Source organism: Xyrauchen texanus, chromosome 24, assembly GCF_025860055.1.
Source record: "Xyrauchen texanus isolate HMW12.3.18 chromosome 24, RBS_HiC_50CHRs, whole genome shotgun sequence".
In the NCBI taxonomy this organism is placed as follows: Eukaryota; Metazoa; Chordata; class Actinopteri; order Cypriniformes; family Catostomidae; genus Xyrauchen; species Xyrauchen texanus.
In genome coordinates, this window is record NC_068299.1 from 20,663,719 (window position 1) to 20,685,210 (window position 21,492).

At 40.3% G+C, this 21,492-nt stretch overlaps 1 protein-coding gene across 1 annotated transcript in view; it reads right to left on the bottom strand.

The window, feature by feature from the left end:
* LOC127617964 (piggyBac transposable element-derived protein 5-like) overlaps positions 1–21,492 on the bottom strand; it is a 39,099-nt gene that overhangs the window by 15,761 nt on the left and 1,846 nt on the right. The window contains exon 2 of the mRNA XM_052090155.1: positions 2,491–2,921. Within this exon, the coding sequence (XP_051946115.1) occupies positions 2,491–2,921 (431 nt within the window). The remainder of the gene's footprint in view (positions 1–2,490; positions 2,922–21,492) is intronic.

Consider the following 21,492-nt stretch of genomic DNA (forward strand, 5'->3'; position numbering starts at 1 on the left):
CCACACCATTACACCACCACCAGCCTGCACAGTGGTAACAAGGCATGATGGATCCATGTTCTCATTCTGTTTACGCCAAATTCTGACTCTACCATCTGAATGTCTCAACAGAAATCGAGACTCATCAGACCAGGCAACATTTTTCCAGTCTTCAACTGTCCAATTTTGGTGAGCTCTTGCAAATTGTAGCCTCTTTTTCCTATTTGTAGTGGAGATGAGTGGTACCCGGTGGGGTCTTCTGCTGTTGTAGCCCATCCGCCTCAAGGTTGTGCGTGTTGTGGCTTCACAAATGCTTTGCTGCATACCTCGGTTGTAACGAGTGGTTATTTCAGGCAAAGTTGCTCTTCTATCAGCTTGAATCAGTCGGCCCATTCTCCTCTGACCTCTAGCATCAACAAGGCATTTTCGCCCACAGGACTGCCGCATACTGGATGTTTTTCCCTTTTCACACCATTCTTTGTAAACCCTAGAAATGGTTGTGCGTGAAAATCCCAGTAACTGAGCAGATTGTGAAATACTCAGACCGGCCCGTCTGGCACCAACAACGATGCCACGCTCAAAATTGCTTAAATCACCTTTCTCTCCCATTCTGACATTCAGTTTGGAGTTCAGGAGATTGTCTTGACCAGGACCACACCCCTAAATGCATTGAAGCAACTGCCATGTGATTGGTTGATTAGATAATTGCATTAATGAGAAATTGAACAGGTGTTCCTAATAATCCTTTAGGTGAGTCTATATACTGTATATATATATATATATATATATATATATATATATATATATATACATATACACACACACATACACATATGGTGTTCACTCTCAATCCAATATTCTCTTTACAACTTGACTTTATCTCTGGCAGTAAACTAATTTTCATAAAAAAGAAAGAAAGAAAGATAAACAGAGAAGACAGAAAAAAAGCATGTTGGCAGACTTGGCACAGCTCTGCTTGCTTGTTATGTGCTCTTTTCATTTAAACAGTAAAGTTTTTGATTGATATTTTACACAACATGATGAGTGCATGATTATTGTAATCTTATAAAAGAGAAGACTATGCTTGATATGAGAATTGGGAGAATTGCTTTATGGATCAGTCCAAGAGGTCTTTTACATGTACACGTTTTCAGTACAGGATTGTGTAACAGAAATTATATTTTATTCATACTGGATACAAATATTTTCTTTCTTAAAGAGATAGTTCACCTTTAATTGAAAATTCTCTCATCATTTACTCACTGTCATGCCATCTTAGATGTGTATGACTTTCTTTCTTCTACAGAACACAAATTAAGATTTTTAGAAGAATATCTCACCTCAGTAGGTCCATACAATGCAAGTAAATGTTGACCAAAACTTTGAAGGTCCAAAAATGACATAAACGTAATCGTTTGTCTTCGGAAGCAATTTGATAGGTATGGGTAAGAAACAGATCAATATTTACTGGAGTGGTGGTGGCGTAGTGGACTAAAGCACATAACTGTTAATCAGAAGGTTGCTGGTTTGATCCCCACAGCCACCACCATTGTGTCCTTGAGTAAGGCACTTAACTCCAGGTTGCTCTGGGGGGATTGTCCCTGTAATAAGTGCACTGTAAGTCGCTTTGGATAAAAGCATCTGCCAAATGCATAAATGTAAATATATTTATTCATTTTTTGTGATCAATCTCCACCTTTGACCAGCCCTGACCAGTAGGTGGCAGGAAGTGAAAGTGTAGATTTACAGTTAAAAAAATGACTTAAATAATGATCTGTTTCAGATCATTACACACTGCTTTGTGTTCTTTCACCTGTGCTTTAAGATATGTAGATTTAAATTCTGGAGTCATATGAATGACTTTTATGAGCTTTTTGGAGCTTCAAAGTCCTGGCCACCATTCACTTGTATTGAATGGCCCTACAGAGCTGAGATATTCTTTTATCTTCTTAAGAAAGTCATACACATCAGGGATGGCCTGAGGGTGAGTAAATAATGGGAGAATTTTCATTTTGGGGTGAACTATACCTTTAAGGAAACAGCATCCCCAAACATCATATAAGTCTTTAGATATACCAAGCTGTGCCTGTGGGGTTGTCAAATGACTTAATTTTGTTTAAGCCTATTCTTTCATAACTGATAGACATCTGTAGATGTGAAGATTCTAGATTATTAACCAAAGTTTAAAGAACTGTTTTAAATAATTTGTATTGCAGTCTAAATGGCTGTAAATTAGGTAACGCAGTCCTTTAATTTGTATAGTAATTTAACATGGTGACATTTGCTGGCTGTTAATGATTGCTGCATTGCATTTTTCTGAAATGTAACATTTCCACATCCCCACTGAGCCATTGTATATTCATGTCTGTTGCGTAAAAACAAAATCTGCTACAAGACAACACTCCCTCTGTAGCACACCCTCTAATATGAACTGGCAGTTTTTCTTGTGTATATATGGAGTTTGTAAATTGATCATGTTATTAATTATCTGTTGTGTGTTTAGCTCTTTACCTGTGTCTGTGAGGGTCGGAAGGTAGAGCCGAAGCTCTGCTGCAGTGAGTCCAGGAAGGGTTGGATCTTATAGAGGCCCTGACTGCCTCCTTGACTTGAACGAAAGGCTACGATGTGGAAGTACTTGAGGATCTTTTCAAAGCGTGCCTGGCTCATCTTAAGTGCGATGCTGCGGTTACTGAAGAATCCACTGCTCCAGATACTTAGCACTGACTCACAGCGGTTCACACTGGTAGAGGAAACGTAGCCCAGGAAGGTCTTCATCTCAGCAAGTGTCACATTGGTCCATCCTTCATCACTTCCAAAGCGCCCCTGGAACTTCTTAGCATACATGTTAGTTTGGGTCACCATGTTCTGGATGACGTTATCAGGGACAAAGAGCTGGAAGAAGTCCATGGCAGAGGCAGTGGCCGGCATTTTCTGTGTCGGACCTATGGTAAAAGCAGAATATTACAGATTAACATTGTTAGAGTAGTTTTACAGATGCGCATATAAGTAGAGACCATAACAGTATCTTCTAAAACAAAATTCAACAACTCTTTTTAGAGACCTCTATTTTAAGTGTCCTATATAAAATCAACAATGTTTTAATTATTTCTCTTATTTACCCAAGAGGGTTTTCTAGGCTGTTTTTCTATATTGTGTGGATGACTACATGACTGATGCACAAAATTGCAGAAAATAATGCAAGACCTCTTGCATAATTTTATAATTCATAGTCAATTATTTCAATCTCAATAACAGAGGTTGAAAACCCCAATGTAACAACAACTACTGAACAATGGAAATACTGTTCTGTAAGTAATAGGTGCTATTTGGATTATTAATGTTTAGAACAACAAAATAGGTAAGACAGTAAACAAAACAAAAAAGTATGTAACTGTTTCAATGTAAATATTTTTTCTTCATATGCAGAGACAACTATAAGGAAGCCATTTATAGGATGATTCCCCCCAAAAATGTGAACACTGTGGCTGTTTTTCTTCTGCTCTCAAAACATTGCTCTGTTTTATTTATTTATTTAAATTTAGTTTTTAGTATCCCAAACAGCCCAACATGTCTCAAACTATAATGTGACTTTGGGGTGGCCCTATCTGATTTTCAAGCAATGAAAGACGATGGGAGGATTTTGGAGGAAACCTGTTTGAAAACACATTATTTTTGTAATTTCGTTGGTGACGATAGTGACACATTAATCAGACATTTCATCTTCAATATATATAAAGGGATTAATGGAAAGGAGGAGGTGAGAACCGGCTTGACAATATAAATAATATTTGAATATAAAACTGAACCAAAAAGACAAACACACAGGTGACGGACAGCTGTAAATCTCTCTCTCCCTCCCACTGCCGTCTTCGGTCAGCCTCTATCCCTCTCGAGGGCTAATTAGCCTGATTAGTGATTCAAATATCTATAGGCTGAATGAAAATGTATTATCCTATAAAATGTTTTGGTAACACTTTACAAGGTTCCATTTGTTTACATTAGATAATGCATTAGGTATCATAAAGTGACACTGAACAGTACATATTACAGCATTTATTAAACTTGGCTAATGTTAGTTTAAAAAAATACAACTGTTCTTGCTACTTTGTGTTAGTTCATAATGCATTAACTAATGTTAGCAAATACTTATTTATTAACTAATATTAACCTTTGATTTAAACAATTTATTAGTACATGTTGAAGTTAACATTAACCAAGATTAATGTATTCTGTAAAATTATCTCTTTCATTCACTCACACGCTCACTATCTCTTTCACTCACTCACTCACTCACTCACTATCTCTTTCATTCACTCACTCACACGCTCACTATCTCTTTCACTCACTCACTCACTCACACGCTCAATATCTCTTTCACTCACTCACTCACTCACTCACACGCTCACTATCTCTTTCACTCACTCACTCAAACGCTCACTATCTCTTTCACTCACTCACTCACACGCTCACTATCTCTTTCACTCACTCACTCGCACTCACTGTCTCGTCATCACTGACTCACTATCTCTTCATCACTCACTCATGGACATCATCTACGAATCATCATCTGAACTGAATCGAATGACATGGAATCGAATGAATGAATGGACATGAACGAATGGAATGGAATGGAATGGAATGAATGGATCGAATGGAATGAATGGAATGGAATGAATGAATGGAATGGAATGGAATGGAATGAATGGAATGAATGGAATGGAATGAATGGAATGGAATGGAATGGAATGAATGAATGGAATGAATGAATGAATGGAATGAATGGATGAATGGAATGAATGGAATGAATGAATGGAATGGAATGAATGACGAATGGAATGAATGGATGAATGAATGGAATGAATGGAATGAATGAATGAATGAATGGAATGAATGGAATGAATGGAATGGAATGAATGAATGGAATGGAATGAATGAATGAATGAATGGAATGGAATGAATGAATGGAATGAATGAATGAATGGAATGGAATGGAATGAATGAATGGAATGAATGGAATGAATGGAATGAATGAATGAATGAATGGAATGAATGAATGGAATGAATGAATGAATGAATGAATGGAATGGAATGAATGGAATGAATGAATGAATGAATGAATGAATGGAATGGAATGAATGAATGGAATGAATGAATGAATGAATGGAATGAATGAATGGAATGAATGGAATGAATGGAATGAATGAATGAATGAATGAATGGATGAATGGAATGAATGGATGAATGGAATGGAATGAATGAATGGAATGAATGGATGAATGAATGAATGGAATGAATGGAATGAATGGAATGGAATGAATGAATGGAATGAATGAATGGAATGGAATGAATGAATGAATGAATGAATGGATGAATGAATGAATGGATGAATGAATGGAATGGAATGAATGAATGGATGAATGGAATGAATGAATGAATGAATGAATGAATGGATGAATGGAATGAATGAATGAATGGAATGAATGAATGAATGAATGGAATGAATGAATGAATGAATGGAATGAATGGAATGGATGAATGAATGAATGGAATGGATGGAATGAATGAATGGAATGAATGAATGAATGAATGGAATGAATGAATGAATGGAATGAATGGAATGAATGGAATGAATGGAATGAATGGATGAATGAATGAATGAATGGAATGAATGAATGAATGAATGAATGAATGGAATGAATGGAATGAATGAATGAATGAATGAATGAATGGAATGAATGGAATGAATGAATGGAATGAATGAATGAATGAATGGAATGAATGAATGAATGGAATGAATGAATGAATGGAATGGATGAATGGAATGAATGAATGAATGAATGAATGGAATGAATGAATGAATGGATGAATGAATGAATGGAATGAATGAATGAATGAATGAATGGAATGAATGAATGAATGGATGAATGGAATGAATGAATGAATGAATGAATGGATGAATGAATGAATGGATGAATAGATGAATGAATGAATGGATAGATGAATGAATGAATGAATGAATGGAATGAATGAATGAATGAATGGATGAATGGAATGAATGAATGAATGAATGAATGGAATGAATGAATGAATGGATGAATGAATGGAATGAATGAATGGAATGAATGAATGGAATGAATGAATGAATGGAATGGAATGAATGAATGAATGAATGAATGAATGAATGGAATGAATGAATGAATGGAATGAATGGAATGAATGAATGGAATGAATGGAATGGATGAATGAATGAATGAATGGAATGAATGAATGAATGAATGAATGGAATGAATGAATGGAATGAATGGAATGGAATGAATGAATGAATGAATGGAATGAATGAATGAATGAATGGAATGAATGGAATGGAATGAATGAATGAATGGAATGAATGAATGGATGAATGAATGAATGAATGGAATGAATGGAATGAATGAATGAATGAATGAATGGATGAATGAATGAATGAATGGAATGAATGGATGAATGAATGAATGGAATGAATGGAATGAATGAATGAATGAATGAATGGAATGAATGGAATGGAATGAATGGATGAATGAATGAATGGAATGAATGGATGAATGAATGGATGAATGAATGAATGAATGGAATGAATGAATGGATGAATGAATGAATGGAATGAATGAATGAATGAATGAATGGAATGAATGGATGAATGAATGAATGAATGAATGAGATGAATGGAATGAATGAATGAATGAATGAATGAATGAATGGAATGGATGAATGGAATGAATGAATGAATGGAATGAATGGATAGATGAATGGAATGAATGAATGAATGGATGAATGAATGGATGAATGAATGGAATGGATGAATGAATGAATGAATAGAATGGATGAATGAATGAATGGAATGAATGAATGAATGGATGAATGAATGAATGAATGAATGGATGAATGAATGAATGAATGGATGGATGAATGAATGAATGAATGAATGAATGAATGGAATGAATGGAATGAATGAATGAATGGATGAATGGATGAGATGGAATGAATGGATGAATGAATGAATGAATGAATGAATGGAATGAATGAATGAATGAATGAATGGAATGAATGAATGAATGGAATGAATGGAATGAGATGATGAATGAATGGAATGAACGAATCGAATGAATGAATGAATGAATGGAATGAATGGAATGAATCGAATGGAATGAATGAATGAATGGAATGGAACGAATCGAATGGAATGAATGGAATGAATGGAATGGAATGAATGAACAGAATGGAATGGAATGAATGGAATGAATGGAATGGAATGAATGGAATGGAATGAATGGAATGAATGGAATGGAATGGAATGGAATGGAATGGAATGAATGAATGGAATGGATGAATGAATGGAATGAATGAATGGAATGGAATGGAATGAATGGAATGAATGAATGGAATGAATGGACGAATGGAATGGAATGGAATGAACGAATGGAATGGAAATGAACGAATCGAATGAATGAATGAATGGAATGACGAATGGAATGAATGACGAATGAACGAATGGAATAGTCATATGATCATCGAATGAATGAATGACATGGAATGACTATCACTCACTGAATCGAATCAGAATCAATATCGCTTCACTCACTCACGACATCACTATCTCTTTCACTCACTCACACGCTCACTATCTCTTTCACTCACACGCTCACTATCTCTTTCACTCACTCACTCACACACTCACTATCTCTTTCACTCACACGCTCACTATCTCTTTCACTCACTCACTCACACACTCACTATCTCTTTCACTCACACGCTCACTATCTCTTTCACTCACTCACTCACACACACACACACACACACTATCTAATTCAGTCACTCACTCACTCACTCACTCTTTGTGTTTAATGAATAATGTTACATTTTATAACATTTGCAGATAGATCTGTCTCATCAGGGCTCCATTAAGCGCTGCTGAGAGACAATGGTGATGCCATGCACGTCGGGATGCTGATCCTGAGAGTAGGCAAAAATATCTAGAGAGAGAGCGTCAGAGATGGAGACGGGATGTAGAGCAAGGAAAAAAGAAGATTAGTGATTTAAGTGAGCGAGGGATGCGTCAGCTGCGTAAAAAGTGGAGGAAGCAGAACAAGAAGAGAAAAGAGAAAGCAGTGGCTAGGAAGCACAGTCTGGACACCTTTCCTCTGAGTCCAGGTCCTGTCCAACAGTTCAAGCAGCAGTTAGGATCTTCAAGGTCAGGGTAGTGTGCAGTTAGGATTATAAATAAATGGACACAGGTAGAGAATAAGAAGCAGGCCATTGATGAGTAATTGTTTTTACATATGGTGTACATCACTTAAACCCCTAAGTTACCAGTAGATTTTTGTTTTGTTTCAGGCAACAAAGAAGGAAAGCAAATTTCCAGGAAGAACAGGAATACACTACGCAAAGAAATCGCTAGAGAAGGAAAGAAAACACGCTGACAAATACAGAAAAAGATATAAGTGCTTAAATAAGAATGACTCTCCTCGTTCAAAAATAAATGAATTAACTAAGACAGGCAGAGTAAGCCTTGATTGTGAAGCCTTGATTGAAGACATAAAGAATAAGTACTGTAAAGCAAGAAAAGAAAAAGAAAAACAACTAATAGCAAAGGTAACAGCGGGGAGGATTGTGAAGAAGTACATGCTACGAGGATTTGCCAAAAATGCCCTCAGATTTTCAAAGAAGCGTTGCAGTATTCAGAGTGAAGATCTCTGTTCCAACAACAGAAATCCCACAAACAGGTTCACTGCTGCTTTCAAGTCCAAAGTCAAAACCTTCTTCATCCGAGATGACAACAGTCAGATAACGACTGGACGAAAACAAACAATTACCAGGAACAAGGTGAAGAACCAGAAAAGGTTTCTGGTTGACACAATGAAAAATCTTCACAAAAAAATTCTCACTGAAAACAACATATCATACATATCAAGATCCATGAAAGTCTCAGATTTGTCATTGAGAAGTTGCATATTTTGAGGCTCATAGATACTTCAGATCTCGAGAGTTTGACTAAAATGATAACCTGTGACACCTCCAGGAAAATGTGCATGTATCATGAGTGCGAGGAATACAAAGACAAGACTGTTCAGCTCTCCAGATTTGATGGCTCAGCAAAGGTTGCATTCACTCAATGGGCCACAGCAGAGAAAGCAAGGGAAGATCCGAGGGAGGGTCCTACCACTGTTAAGATCACAGTGAAGAAAACAATGGAGGACACACAAGAAAATCTTGTGGAGTTATTCCATACTCTTCTTCATAAATTCAAAAGACACACATTCAACATACATCAACAGTACTCCTCCTGCAGAGAGTTGAAAAAGAACATATCAAAAGAGGAGACAGTGATCCACATTGACTTATCTGAAAATTACACATGCAAATACAGTTCAGAAATTCAAGCTGACCACTTTGGTTCCTCGTACCAACAAGCTACTCTGCACACTGGTGTTTTGTACATTAAGTGAATTCGTTTTTTCAGTATAAACAATGAGGCCACTGAAATGTTGAATTCATATTTCAAGATTAAATATCTAAGAATAATTTTTTTTATTAAATTACAGACTTTCTATTGATGGTTTCCAAAAAAGGGACATTTTACTATTAGGAAAACATTAGATTTTAATAATATATTTCATGTTTTACTACTCTAATGTCGTACATATTGTCCATAATGGGGTGGTACAAGAAAGGCTCCCTTGCCTGAATAAAAAGGATAATATTAATCAGGATTTTGTGTCTGAGGTGGGAAAATGTGATTTTTTTTTGGAGGATTAACATATCTATACATATCTGTAGATTAATTGATAAAAAAATAATCATTAGGTGCAGCCCTAGCTTTGATATAAACGAATTCACAAACAACAAAGTAGAACCGTTAGGTAAATTAAAATCTGACATTGATGTTACAAACATTTTGTCACGATCCCTTGTCACCTGCCCCGTGTTTCGTGTTACTATCCCTTGTCGTCTGCACCGTGTTTCATGTTTCGATCCCTTGTTGTCTGCCCCGGTTTTTCCGTTTCACCCGTCACCGATCACGTTCCATGTCACGTTTTCCCTGTTGTCCGCCCTGAGTCTCACTGTCCTTGTGTAAACTACACTTCCCGTCTTTCCCGGCCCTTCTCTGCGTTATTGTCCGCACCTGTCTGTTGTTTTGTCATTACCGTGTCTCTTTATTTAAACCCCGCTGCTTCCTCTTCCCTTTGTCGTTCGTTGACGTTGCATGTTCGTCCTTACTTTACTAAAGCTCTCATGTGTTCTCCGTTCTTGTTCCCTGCAGTTCGCTGGTCCGCTCGAGGATAACCCTGGTTCGTTCGGGATGACCCTGCTGTCTATGTTTGCCTGTTGTCTGTTCGTTCGAGGTTATCCCCGCCCTTCGTGGATGTTCGCTCCCTGTTCACCCTTGTATGTCACCTCATGTTTTAGTTTCTTTTTCCCATCGTGGACCCCTTTCTTTTGTTCCTGAGTTTGTTTACCTTGTGTAGTCCCAAATAAAACTGCGTGTGGATCCTAAACACCCGTCTGCCTTCTCCTGCTTCACTCAAATCGTAACAGAACGAACGACCCACAATGGATCCAGCAGTTTTAAGGGCAAACTACCAGCTGCTCTGTTTGCGACAGGGGGACCGTCCCATAAAAGACCACATCCAAGACTTCCTTGCTCTGGCAAGCCTCTCCGATTTCCCGGACTCTGCCTTGGTGGTTTTCTTCTGGGATAACCTGAACCCTTCGCTGAAGGAGCGGTTGCCTCAGGCGACGCGCGGCTGGACCCTCCGCGACCTCCTGGAGGCGACCCTACTGTTGTGCGGCTCTCCGTTTACTGTGGGCGTTTCCAAGGAGGACCCTACCTCACCACCCACAGCGGAGACTCTCCAGCCGTCCCTGGCGCTCCCTGCCACGCCAGCCCCACCTGTCAGCGAGCAAACCCCCGCGCCAGTCGCCTTCCAAGAACCCACGCGGACCACTTCATCGGCCCGCCGGAGGAAGAGAAGACGGGCATCCGCCTCAGAGCCCACACCTGCCCCGGTCTGCGAGCCAGAGCCCACGCCTGCCCCGGTCTGCGAGCCTGAGCCCACGCCTGCCCCGGTCAGCGAGCCTAAGCCCTCGTCAGCCACGGTCAACGAGCCTGAGCCCTCGTCAGCCCCGGTCAACCAGCCAGAGCCATTAGCCCCCGATGTCTGTGAGCCAGCGCCTGTCACCTCAGCCGTCAGTGAGACAGCGCTTGTCGCCACCGTCAGCAGTGAGCCAGCGCCTGTAGCCTGGACCGTCCCTGAGCCAGCGCCTGTAGCCTCGACCGTCCCTGAGCCAGCGCCTGTAGCCTCGGCAGGCCCAGAGCCAGCACCAGTAGCCATGACCGTCCCAGAGCCAGCACCAGTAGCCATGACCGTCCAAGAGCCAGCGCCAGTAGTCATGACCGTCCAAGAGCCAGCACCCCTCGAGCCTTCCAAGGCTCCGCCTCTCGAACCTCCCGAGCCTCCCAGGGCCCCGCCTCTCAAGTCTCTCGAGCCTCCCAGGGCTCCTCCCCCCGAGCCTCCCAGGGCTCCGCCACTCGATCCTTCCAGGGCTCCACCTTTCGAGCCTTCCAGGGCTCCGCCTCTCGAGCCTTCCAGGGCTCCACCTCTCGAGCCTCCCAGGGCTCCGCTCCTCAAGTCACTCGAGCCTTCCAGAGCTCCGCCCCTCAAGCCTCTCGAGCCTCCCAGGGCTCCGCCCCTCAATTCACTCGAGTCTTCTACGGCTCCACCTCTCGAGCCTCCTTCGGCTCCGTCTCCAGAGCCTCCTACGGCCGTGCTCCCAGAGACTCCCGAGCCTCCTTCGGCTCCACCTCCCGAGCCTCCTTCGGCTCTGCTCCCAGAGACTCCCGAGCCTCCTTCGGCTCCACCTCCCGAGCCTCCTTCGGCTCTGCTCCCAGAGACTCCCGAGCCTCCTACGGCTTTTCTCCCCGAGCCTCCTCCGGCTCCCCCTCCTGAGCCTTCCTCAGCTCTGCCTCCCGAGCCTCCTACGGCTCCGCCTCTAGAGTATCCTACGGCGCCACCTCCCTCGGCTCCACCTCCTGAGCCTTCCCGGCCTCCAGAGCCGCCCACGGCGCCATCTCCCTCGGCTCCGCCTCCTGAGCCTCCCTCGGCCCTGCCTACAGAACCTTCTACGGTTCCGCCAACCACGACTCAACCTCCGAAGCCTCCTTCGGCACCGCCTCCAGAACTTCCCTTGGCTCCGCCTTCGGAGCCTTCTTCGCCCTTGCCTCCTTCGGCCCCGCCTCCTGAGCTTCCAGAGCCTCCCTCAGCTCCGCCTCCTGAGCCTCCCTCAGCTTCGTCTCCAGAGCCCCTCTCAGCTCCACCTCCGGGACCTGTCCCTGTCCTGAGGCCGCCTCCCAGGCCTCCGGGACCTGTCCCTGTCCTGAGGCCGCCTCCTAGACCTGTCCCTGTCTTGTGGCCGCCTCCCAGGCCTCCTAGACCTGTCCCTGTCTTGTGGCCGCCTCCCAGGCCTCCTAAACCTGTCCCTGTCCTGTGGCCACCTCCCAGGCCTCCTGGACCTGTCCCTGCCCCTTGGACTGCCCTCTTGCCCTCTGTGCCCCCCGGACTTCCTGTCTGCCCTGTGTGCTCCCCTTGGACTGCCTCCTTGCCCATGTGCCGCCTTGGTTTGTCTCTGTGTCCCTTGTGCCTCCTTAGTCTGTCTTTGTGTCCCTTGTTTCCCCCTTGGTCTGTTTGTTTCCCCCCGGGTCTACCCCCTCACTCCTTGGTCCTTTGTTTGTTTTTGTTATTTTTGTCGTTCTGTTTAGGACCGTCTGGAATCCGGTCCTTTTGAGGGGGGGTTATGTCACAATCCCTTGTCACCTGCCCCGTGTTTCGTGTTACTATCCCTTGTCGTCTGCACCGTGTTTCATGTTTCCATCCCTTGTTGTCTGCCCTGGGTCTCACTGTCCTTGTGTAATCTACACTTCCCGTCTTTCCTGGCCCTTCTCTGCATTATTGTCCGCACCTGTCTGTTGTTTTGTCATTACCGTGTCTCTTTATTTAAACCCCGCTGCTTCCTCTTCCCTTTGTCGTTCGTTGACGTTGCATGTTTGTCCTTACTTTACTAAAGCTCTCATGTGTTCTCCGTTCTTGTTCCCTGCAGTTCGCTGGTCCGCTCGAGGATAACCCTGCTGTCTATGTTTGCCTGTTGTCTGTTCGTTCGAGGTTATCCCCGCCCTTCGTGGATGTTCGCTCCCTGTTCACCCTTGTATGTCACCTCATGTTTTAGTTTCTTTTTCCATCGTGGACCCCTTTCTTTTGTTCCTGAGTTTGTTTACCTTGTGTAGTCCCAAATAAAACCGCGTGTGGATCCTAAACACCCGTCTGCCTTCTCCTGCTTCACTCAAATCGTAACACATTTATATCTAATGATATAGTGATTAATACAACATCAGATTTACAACATCAAAATGTAATTTAGCTCTCTACACAGTTATACTGCAAGAATGTATAAAAGATATTTAAGTCATTATCTTGCTTTCAGAAGTTTGTAAAGAGGAGGGTACAAAACATGAATTTGATAAAGCAAACCGACTTGTGCTTGTACCTGGCTTAAAATCTGTTATGGCATAGAATCAAAGTGTTATATAGTACATGTCTCTGTACCAAAATCCAGATTATGGCCATGCCTTCCACTTCTAATATGCATGATTTAAACGTACCAATGCTTCGCAATACTACACATTTAAAAGAAAAAAGTAGCTTATGCTTAAAGTCAAAATATTGCTTTTCATTTATATTGCTAAATGTCAAGATATGCGGTGGTATTTCAAAATCACGTTTAGCTGTGTTTGAAGGTGTATTCACCCAGAGATGTTTTAGAACATCAAAATGTATTTCTTTCTCTGTCTTTATAGTCAGTCTTTCTGGAGAGCAGCTTCTTATGTGCTACAAATTTTCCAATATTATTTATTGAGAAGGAGACTCCAACAACATCCTCCTTTGCTTATTTGAATAAGCTGGTATAAATTGATCTTTTCCCTTTTAAATCTCACAGTTGGAGTTGAATTATACCATATGGCCTTCATCTCAAAAAAGATAATCAAAGTTATGCATCTCAGTTTAATAATAAATAATTGTTGCTGAGTCACGTGATGCCATGCAAGGTTTGGACATGTGAACGGCGAGCTCTGCGCACTTTGCTAGTTTTACACTAATCGATACTATGGAAGCAATTCCATGCCACATATATTTGCAAAAATATAAAGTATTGCAAAATAAAATAAAGTATCGAGAGAAAAAAAGAAAGTTTTGCAAACAAAAATAAAGAATTGCAAATTATAAATAAAATATAGCAAAAACCAAGATATAATTAATTGCAAAAATCAATGACTGTTGTAAAAGAAACTAAAGAACTTTAATCCTTTTTTATCTCTGCAACAGATTTTTAGGCAGCAATGATTTTGCCACACATCTTTTTCTTTGCAATGCCTACTAATTATTTTGCAATGCTCCTTTTAATCTGCATTTCCATCACGTGTGAGCTCGTGATACCGTTTTGCCTTTGCGCTTCACTTTTCTGTGCGTTTCACTTTATGGCACTGTTTTGACGTGGGGGTGGAGTCAGGGGATTGGGGCGTGTACAAGGGGCTCAGTGATGCCTCCCTGGAAGTTACCTCATTAGCTTGAGACACGGATCAAACATCATGGCTGAGCACAGGCATGCAGGTGGATCTCAGGTATATAAAGTTGATTGTTTCCTTTTATTTAATTAGCATTAAATGTGCTTTAACAGCGTTTGTTCAGATAAAAAAGTTAGAGATCAGTTAAAGCGGTGGATTTATTAGCCATACTCGCTAACATAGCCAGCATCTGCAGTTTTTTCTCTCTCAATTCATTGGACTATTGATTGATTCTTATGTTTACTTAGATTATAATTGTCTATACCATAGTATGTTGTCTTCTAAAAAAAATTTAACTCCATATTTAAAAACATATAAATAAATAGATGTTACATTATCACTGTTAAAGGAGACAATAAATAGATTACGAATAAAAAGTTAAACGATCGTAACAAATAAGCATCCCAGCAAACGATTTTTTTACTCAATACTTTTTTCTTTTGCAAAACTTTATTTTCTTTTGCAATAATTTATATTTTTGCAAATATATGTGGCATGGAATTGCTTCCATACGATACAATCTGTTCCATAACTGTTCAAGGAGGACAATATGTAAAAGAATTAAAAATCCTCAGGCTCAGGAGACAATAAAGGACACTAACGTGCTCAAGCTGATACCCTGAGAAGGCACCAAGACCGGGAGCCGATTTGGTCAAAGAAATGAGGGAAATTCGGCGAGAAATGTTGAACATGTCAGCAATGTTGAGGAAGGTCATTGCTGACTTGAAGGATCTAGCTGTAATACATTGATCGATCGCTGCCATGGAGACAAAGTCCTCTGAGGTGGTTACAAGAGTGGGGGATATCGAGAAACAGATCGATTATCTGGAGTCATCAGAGAGGAAATTTGCTGCTAATCCGCTAGCGACAAAGGTGGATTTGGAGCACGTCATGGTTGGCGGAAGCTTTCCATTCTGTAATGATTCCGTATAAACTTCTAGCAAAAGTGGAGCCAATTCTGTAGCATAAGATCTAAAAAAAACTCAGTAGCTAGCCCTGGTGCCTTGCCTGTAGGAGTGGATTGTGAGGGAGGTTAATACACTCGGTGACCTATATGAGAATGGAGTGTTGAGATCCTTTGAAAATTTGGTTCAACATTTTGGGATTCCCAGATATCAGTTCTTTAGGTATTTACAGCTGCGCCACCTGATCTGTACTAGTTTTGGGAGTAGCATAGACCTCTCTAAAGCGGCAGATACACTGGGACTGGTGATTGCTGCTTTTGGAAAAGGTCTGGAGGATGGAGCTTTAACTTCTATCAAGAGATTATGGGAGAAAGGTTTAAACTTGGTATTGGAGGAGGGAGTGTGGGGTAGGATTCTAAAAAACACCAAATCTGTATCTAGAGATGCAAATGTGTGCCTTCTATTTCTATTGGACCCCCTCTAGATTGTATAGGCTTGGTCTTATAGACACACCCACCTGCTGTCAATGCCAATCGAAAGATGGAGACACAACCCATGTTTTTTGGTGGTGTGTTAAGATCCAAGAATTTTGGTTGAATATTCAGTTTTATGTGTGACATATTGGGTACTCTAATTTCATTTTGCCCCAGACTCGATGGTCGGTCATCAATATAGGGGATATACATCTAAAAAATTTGGTCCTAACTAGTATTATGATTGGCAGAAAAATTGTTTTAAGGGGATGGAAGTCAGCTGGAGTTCCCTCATTTGAAGAGTGGTGTACGGAGATGGGGAGGGTGGCGAGGAAGTGTCATGTAGAAGGCTGGGGATCTGGAATTAATTTGATAGGAAATGGGGTAGCTATTTTATTTCATATATATATATATATATATATATATATATATATATATATATATATATATATATATACAGTGAGGAAAATAAGTATTTGAACACCCTGCTATTTTGCAAGTTCTCCCACTTGGAAATCATGGAGGGGTCTGAAATTGTCATCGTAGGTGCATGTCCACTGTGAGAGACATAATCTAAAAAAAAATCCAGAAATCACAATGTATGATTTTTTAACTATTTATTTGTATGATACAGCTGCAAATAAGTATTTGAACACCTGTCTATCAGCTAGAATTCTGACCCTCAAAGACCTGTTAGTCTGCCTTTAAAATGTCCACCTCCACTCCATTTATTATCCTAAATTAGATGCACCTGTTTGAGGTCGTTAGCTGCATAAAGACACCTGTCCACCCCATACAATCAGTAAGAATCCAACTACTAACATGGCCAAGACCAAAGAGCTGTCCAAAGACACTAGAGACAAAATTGTACACCTCCACAAGGCTGGAAAGGGCTACGGGAAATTGCCAAGCAGCTTGGTGAAAAAAGGTCCACTGTTGGAGCAATCATTAGAAAATGGAAGAAGCTAAACATGACTGTCAATCTCCCTCGGACTGGGGCTCCATGCAAGATCTCACCTCGTGGGGTCTCAATGATCCTAAGAAAGGTGAGAAATCAGCCCAGAACTACACGGGAGGAGCTGGTCAATGACCTGAAAAGAGCTGGGACCACCGTTTCCAAGGTTACTGTTGGTAATACACTAAGACGTCATGGTTTGAAATCATGCATGGCACGGAAGGTTCCCCTGCTTAAACCAGCACATGTCAAGGCCCGTCTTAAGTTTGCCAATGACCATTTGGATGATCCAGAGGAGTCATGGGAGAAAGTCATGTGGTCAGATGAGACCAAAATATAACTTTTTGGTCATAATTCCACTAACCGTGTTTGAAGGAAGAAGAATGATGAGTACCATCCCAAGAACACCATCCCTACTGTGAAGCATGGGGGTGGTAGCATCATGCTTTGGGGGTGTTTTTCTGCACATGGGACAGGGCTGACTGCACTGTATTAAGGAGAGGATGACCGGGGCCATGTATTGTGAGATTTTGGGGAACAACCTCCTTCCCTCAGTTAGAGCATTGAAGATGGGTCGAGGCTGGGTCTTCCAACATGACAATGACCCGAAGCACACAGCCAGGATAACCAAGGAGTGGCTCTGTAAGAAGCATATCAAGGTTCTGGCGTGGCCTAGCCAGTCTCCAGACCTAAACCCAATACAGAATCTTTGGAGGGAGCTCAAACTCCGTGTTTCTCAGCGACAGCCCAGAAACCTGACTGATCTAGAGAAGATCTGTGTGGAGGAGTGGGCCAAAATCCCTCCTGCAGTGTGTGCAAACCTGGTGAAAAACTACAGGAAACGTTTGACCTCTGTAATTGCAAACAAAGGCTACTGTACCAAATATTAACATTGATTTTCTCAGGTGTTCAAATACTTATTTGCAGCTGTATCATACAAATAAATAGTTAAAAAATCATACATTGTGATTTCTGGATTTAGTTTTTTAGATTATGTCTCTCACAGTGGACATGCACGACATGCATGTACGATGACAATTTCAGACCCCTCCATGTTTTCCAAGTGGGAGAACTTGCAAAAGAGCAGGGTGTTCAAATACTTATTTTCCTCACTGTATATATATATATATATATATATATATATATATATATATATAAACATTATGCACTGCTCATGCTATTATCTATGACCTAAACGAATGAATTTGGTGGACAGACTTTGTGTACTACCTTTCGAGCATCACATTCTGTTCGTGCCCAAACAAAGCCAGTAACCAGATGGCTCTGGTTATTGCTGATCTATTTGGAGGACCAGCATAGACATGCTATTCACCAACCAAACTTATTTTTTTTATTTTTTTATTTAACCTTTATTTAACCAGAAGAACTCTCTGAGATTAAAAATCTCTTTCACAGGAGTGTCCTGGCCAAAATTTGCAGCAGTACAATCAGTTCCATTACAGATAAACATCACACAGACAGACTAAAAACACTTAAAAGCAATTGCATAATGTTAGATCAGCTTCTATTCGCCGGATAACTGATTTAAAACGGTCTAGAGTCAGCAGATTTTCTAATTTTAATTTAGATTGGAAAAGATTCCAATCAAATGGCGCTGCGTACATAAAAGACTTCTTACCTAACTCAGTTCGAGTAAAAGGAACAGAAAGAGTATAGAAGTTTTGCGAACGAAGAGAATAATTCTTGATAATTTTCTGCTGCATAAAACAACAGAGATAGGAAGGCAACAACCCCAAGATAGCTTTGTAAATAATTAAGTACCAGTGCATTTTTCTTCTGGTAGACAGAGAAGGCTTAAATAGCGTGGCTGGTAGAACAACTTTCTTGTGAAGCTGATCAAGCTAGTTAAGAAGCCTGATGGAAAAACAAGCTCACCAGCATCCCATTCTGAAGAACCAGCACCAAAAACACAACATAAGATGGTGACCAGCTGTGCTGGTCTTGTCAGCATGGTAGATTTTCAATATCATTGTAGGCTGAAATCTTTGCACATGGCTTTCCCAAACCTAACTCATTCTCTTTCTCTCTCCATTGCTTTTACTACTGGAGTACACATTCAGGGTATTTCCCATTCATCTTTTTTTGACAATACAAAAACTCTTCTCAAAAACATCCTGGTTAGAACCATTTTCTAGTGAGATGATCTTTTGGTTGCCCAGTAAAACCCTTCACAGAATGCTTTGTAAGACAACAACATCATGAAATATTACAACTAATCAACCCTGGCATCACATTACATTTTGCATTTGAGCAGGTGTGATTGTTATAATTTCAAGTTAGGGTAACCTTGTGTCATGCTCAGGCACTTTGGAAACTGAAAACAGTGGAATAGATAAGTAAATTAAACAGCTAAGCGAACCCTATCTGTGTTATACCGTATTTCATTACAATTTCTAATCTGATTTTGTTTTGATTGTTTTATTTTATTATTATTAATTTTATTAATTTATTATTTATTTTCTATTACTATTATTATTGATTTTTCACCCTTTTTCGGCATACCATGAACAATGATTTGCATTGCTAGGGAGGCAATGGCACCACAAGTGTTTGACTTGCAAGTGCATTGATAAGTCATGCAAAATACTGGTCAATTTAGTTCATACAAGCTTGACTTCATGACTGAGGGCTTATCTTCAATGTGTTCTGTAATAGAGCCGTTCAGTAAGGCATAAAAAGTCTAGATAATGTCTAGATAAACCCACATGAGACTTAAAGGCATCAGACATATCAGCTCTCTAAATGAGATTAATCCACCTACAATGAAGGTCTATTTTAATTCTAAGTCAAACCGGTGACTGAAGGATGTGGATATTAAGCTAGTGGTTCAGACTATCAACCAAATTGTTGGATTTGTACTACTGATATTTGTGACCGTCTGAAACCAAAGAAATTGCTTGAAATTATAGCATTAGTATGTTCCTAATTGCTACTTGCCTGACATGTTCAATCCATTGCGCATAATTTGTTAATTTAATCTTCCAGGTTTACAAGTTAAGCTAAATCGACACCATTTGAAACAAAGTTGATTACCACAAAAAATAATTTCAACTCATCCTTTCTTTTCTTTAAAATTAAGCATAAATCGAGGTAACAGTGACGCACGAACAATGGAAGTGAATGTGGCCAATTTTTGGAGGGTTTAAAGGCAGATATTTGAAGCTTATAATTTTATAAAAGAGCTTTTAATTCTTCTGATAAAACTTGTGTATTATTTGAGTTGTAAAGTTGTTATAAATCATAATTTTTACATTTGTTTGAGGGTTTACAGCATTATGTTGTCTTGTCAAAGTAGTAAAATTGGATAGAACTTTACACATAAAAGGCTAGTAAATGATATTATCACTGAAATCATGTTAACGTGCATTATGTTTACATCTTGTGGCTTTACCTTTTAAGCAAAAAGATACTCACTATTTGAGTGTTTATACTGATTGGCCCCATTCACTTCCATTGTAAGTGCCTCACCCTAACCCAGCTTTTTGCTTCAGAAAATTAGGGACATGTCAAAATAAATGTTGTGGTAATTTACATTATGACACAAATGCAGTCGATTAAGCTTAACTTGTATTGAACCCTGAATATGCCTTTAAGAAAGCAAACCAAAAAATCTGCTGAGAGGCTACGAGTAAATCTCTAAAAGCTGTAATAGAAACTTGCGGTCACCTAACCAATTCAGTGTGCGAATTCCTAAGAAATAAGTGTGGCTCAATTCATCCACCCATGAAAATTACCTTTCTACACTAAATATTACAGCTGCTATGAGTTTGGAATACTGATAAGACCTTGCAAGCATAATCAGCTGGACCGAGAACCTAAAACTTGTCCTATTATTTCATTTCCCATGTTTCTCTTCCCTTGACTATGTGCAGGTTTTCATAGGGCCGATCATAGTTCGAATTACAGGGGGTACTGGGGGGTACTATACCCCCCAATGAAGACCCAGTACCCCCCAAAGGGACAGAAATATCAGTATTGGGGGGGTCAGATAATTTTTCTGATATTGTGAAAAAATATATTTACGGTTACAATATAAGTCAACTCCTATTTTCACTGTAGGAACATTTTAATGTAAAGCGATTTCAGACACCCCTATAGTGGACCGTACCATTTTTAACCACCGTGGCGGCTAGAAGCATTGGAGATAGAGAACGGTTTGCTGCTGACGTGCATGGATAATTATAAGTTGCTAGCTGACGTCTAGCTTGTTGATTTTACAACCTTCATTTATTAACGTGTTTTGTTCTTTCATAGCTCATGTCACGTCTTCATACATTGAATTACCGGCTACTTACCTGTAGGGATGGGACGATTACCGGTTTCACTATAAACCACTATAAAATGTATTGACTACATATGGTTACACGTTGGCCTTGTTGACATGCCCTGCTTTTAACCTTTAGTGACACATCTTACTGGAAACAACAACAGTTTACTTTGCTCACCCAACAACAAAACGAGTCATCGCCCATATTTCTGCTTGCATCATCTGATTGTGGAGAACTATGT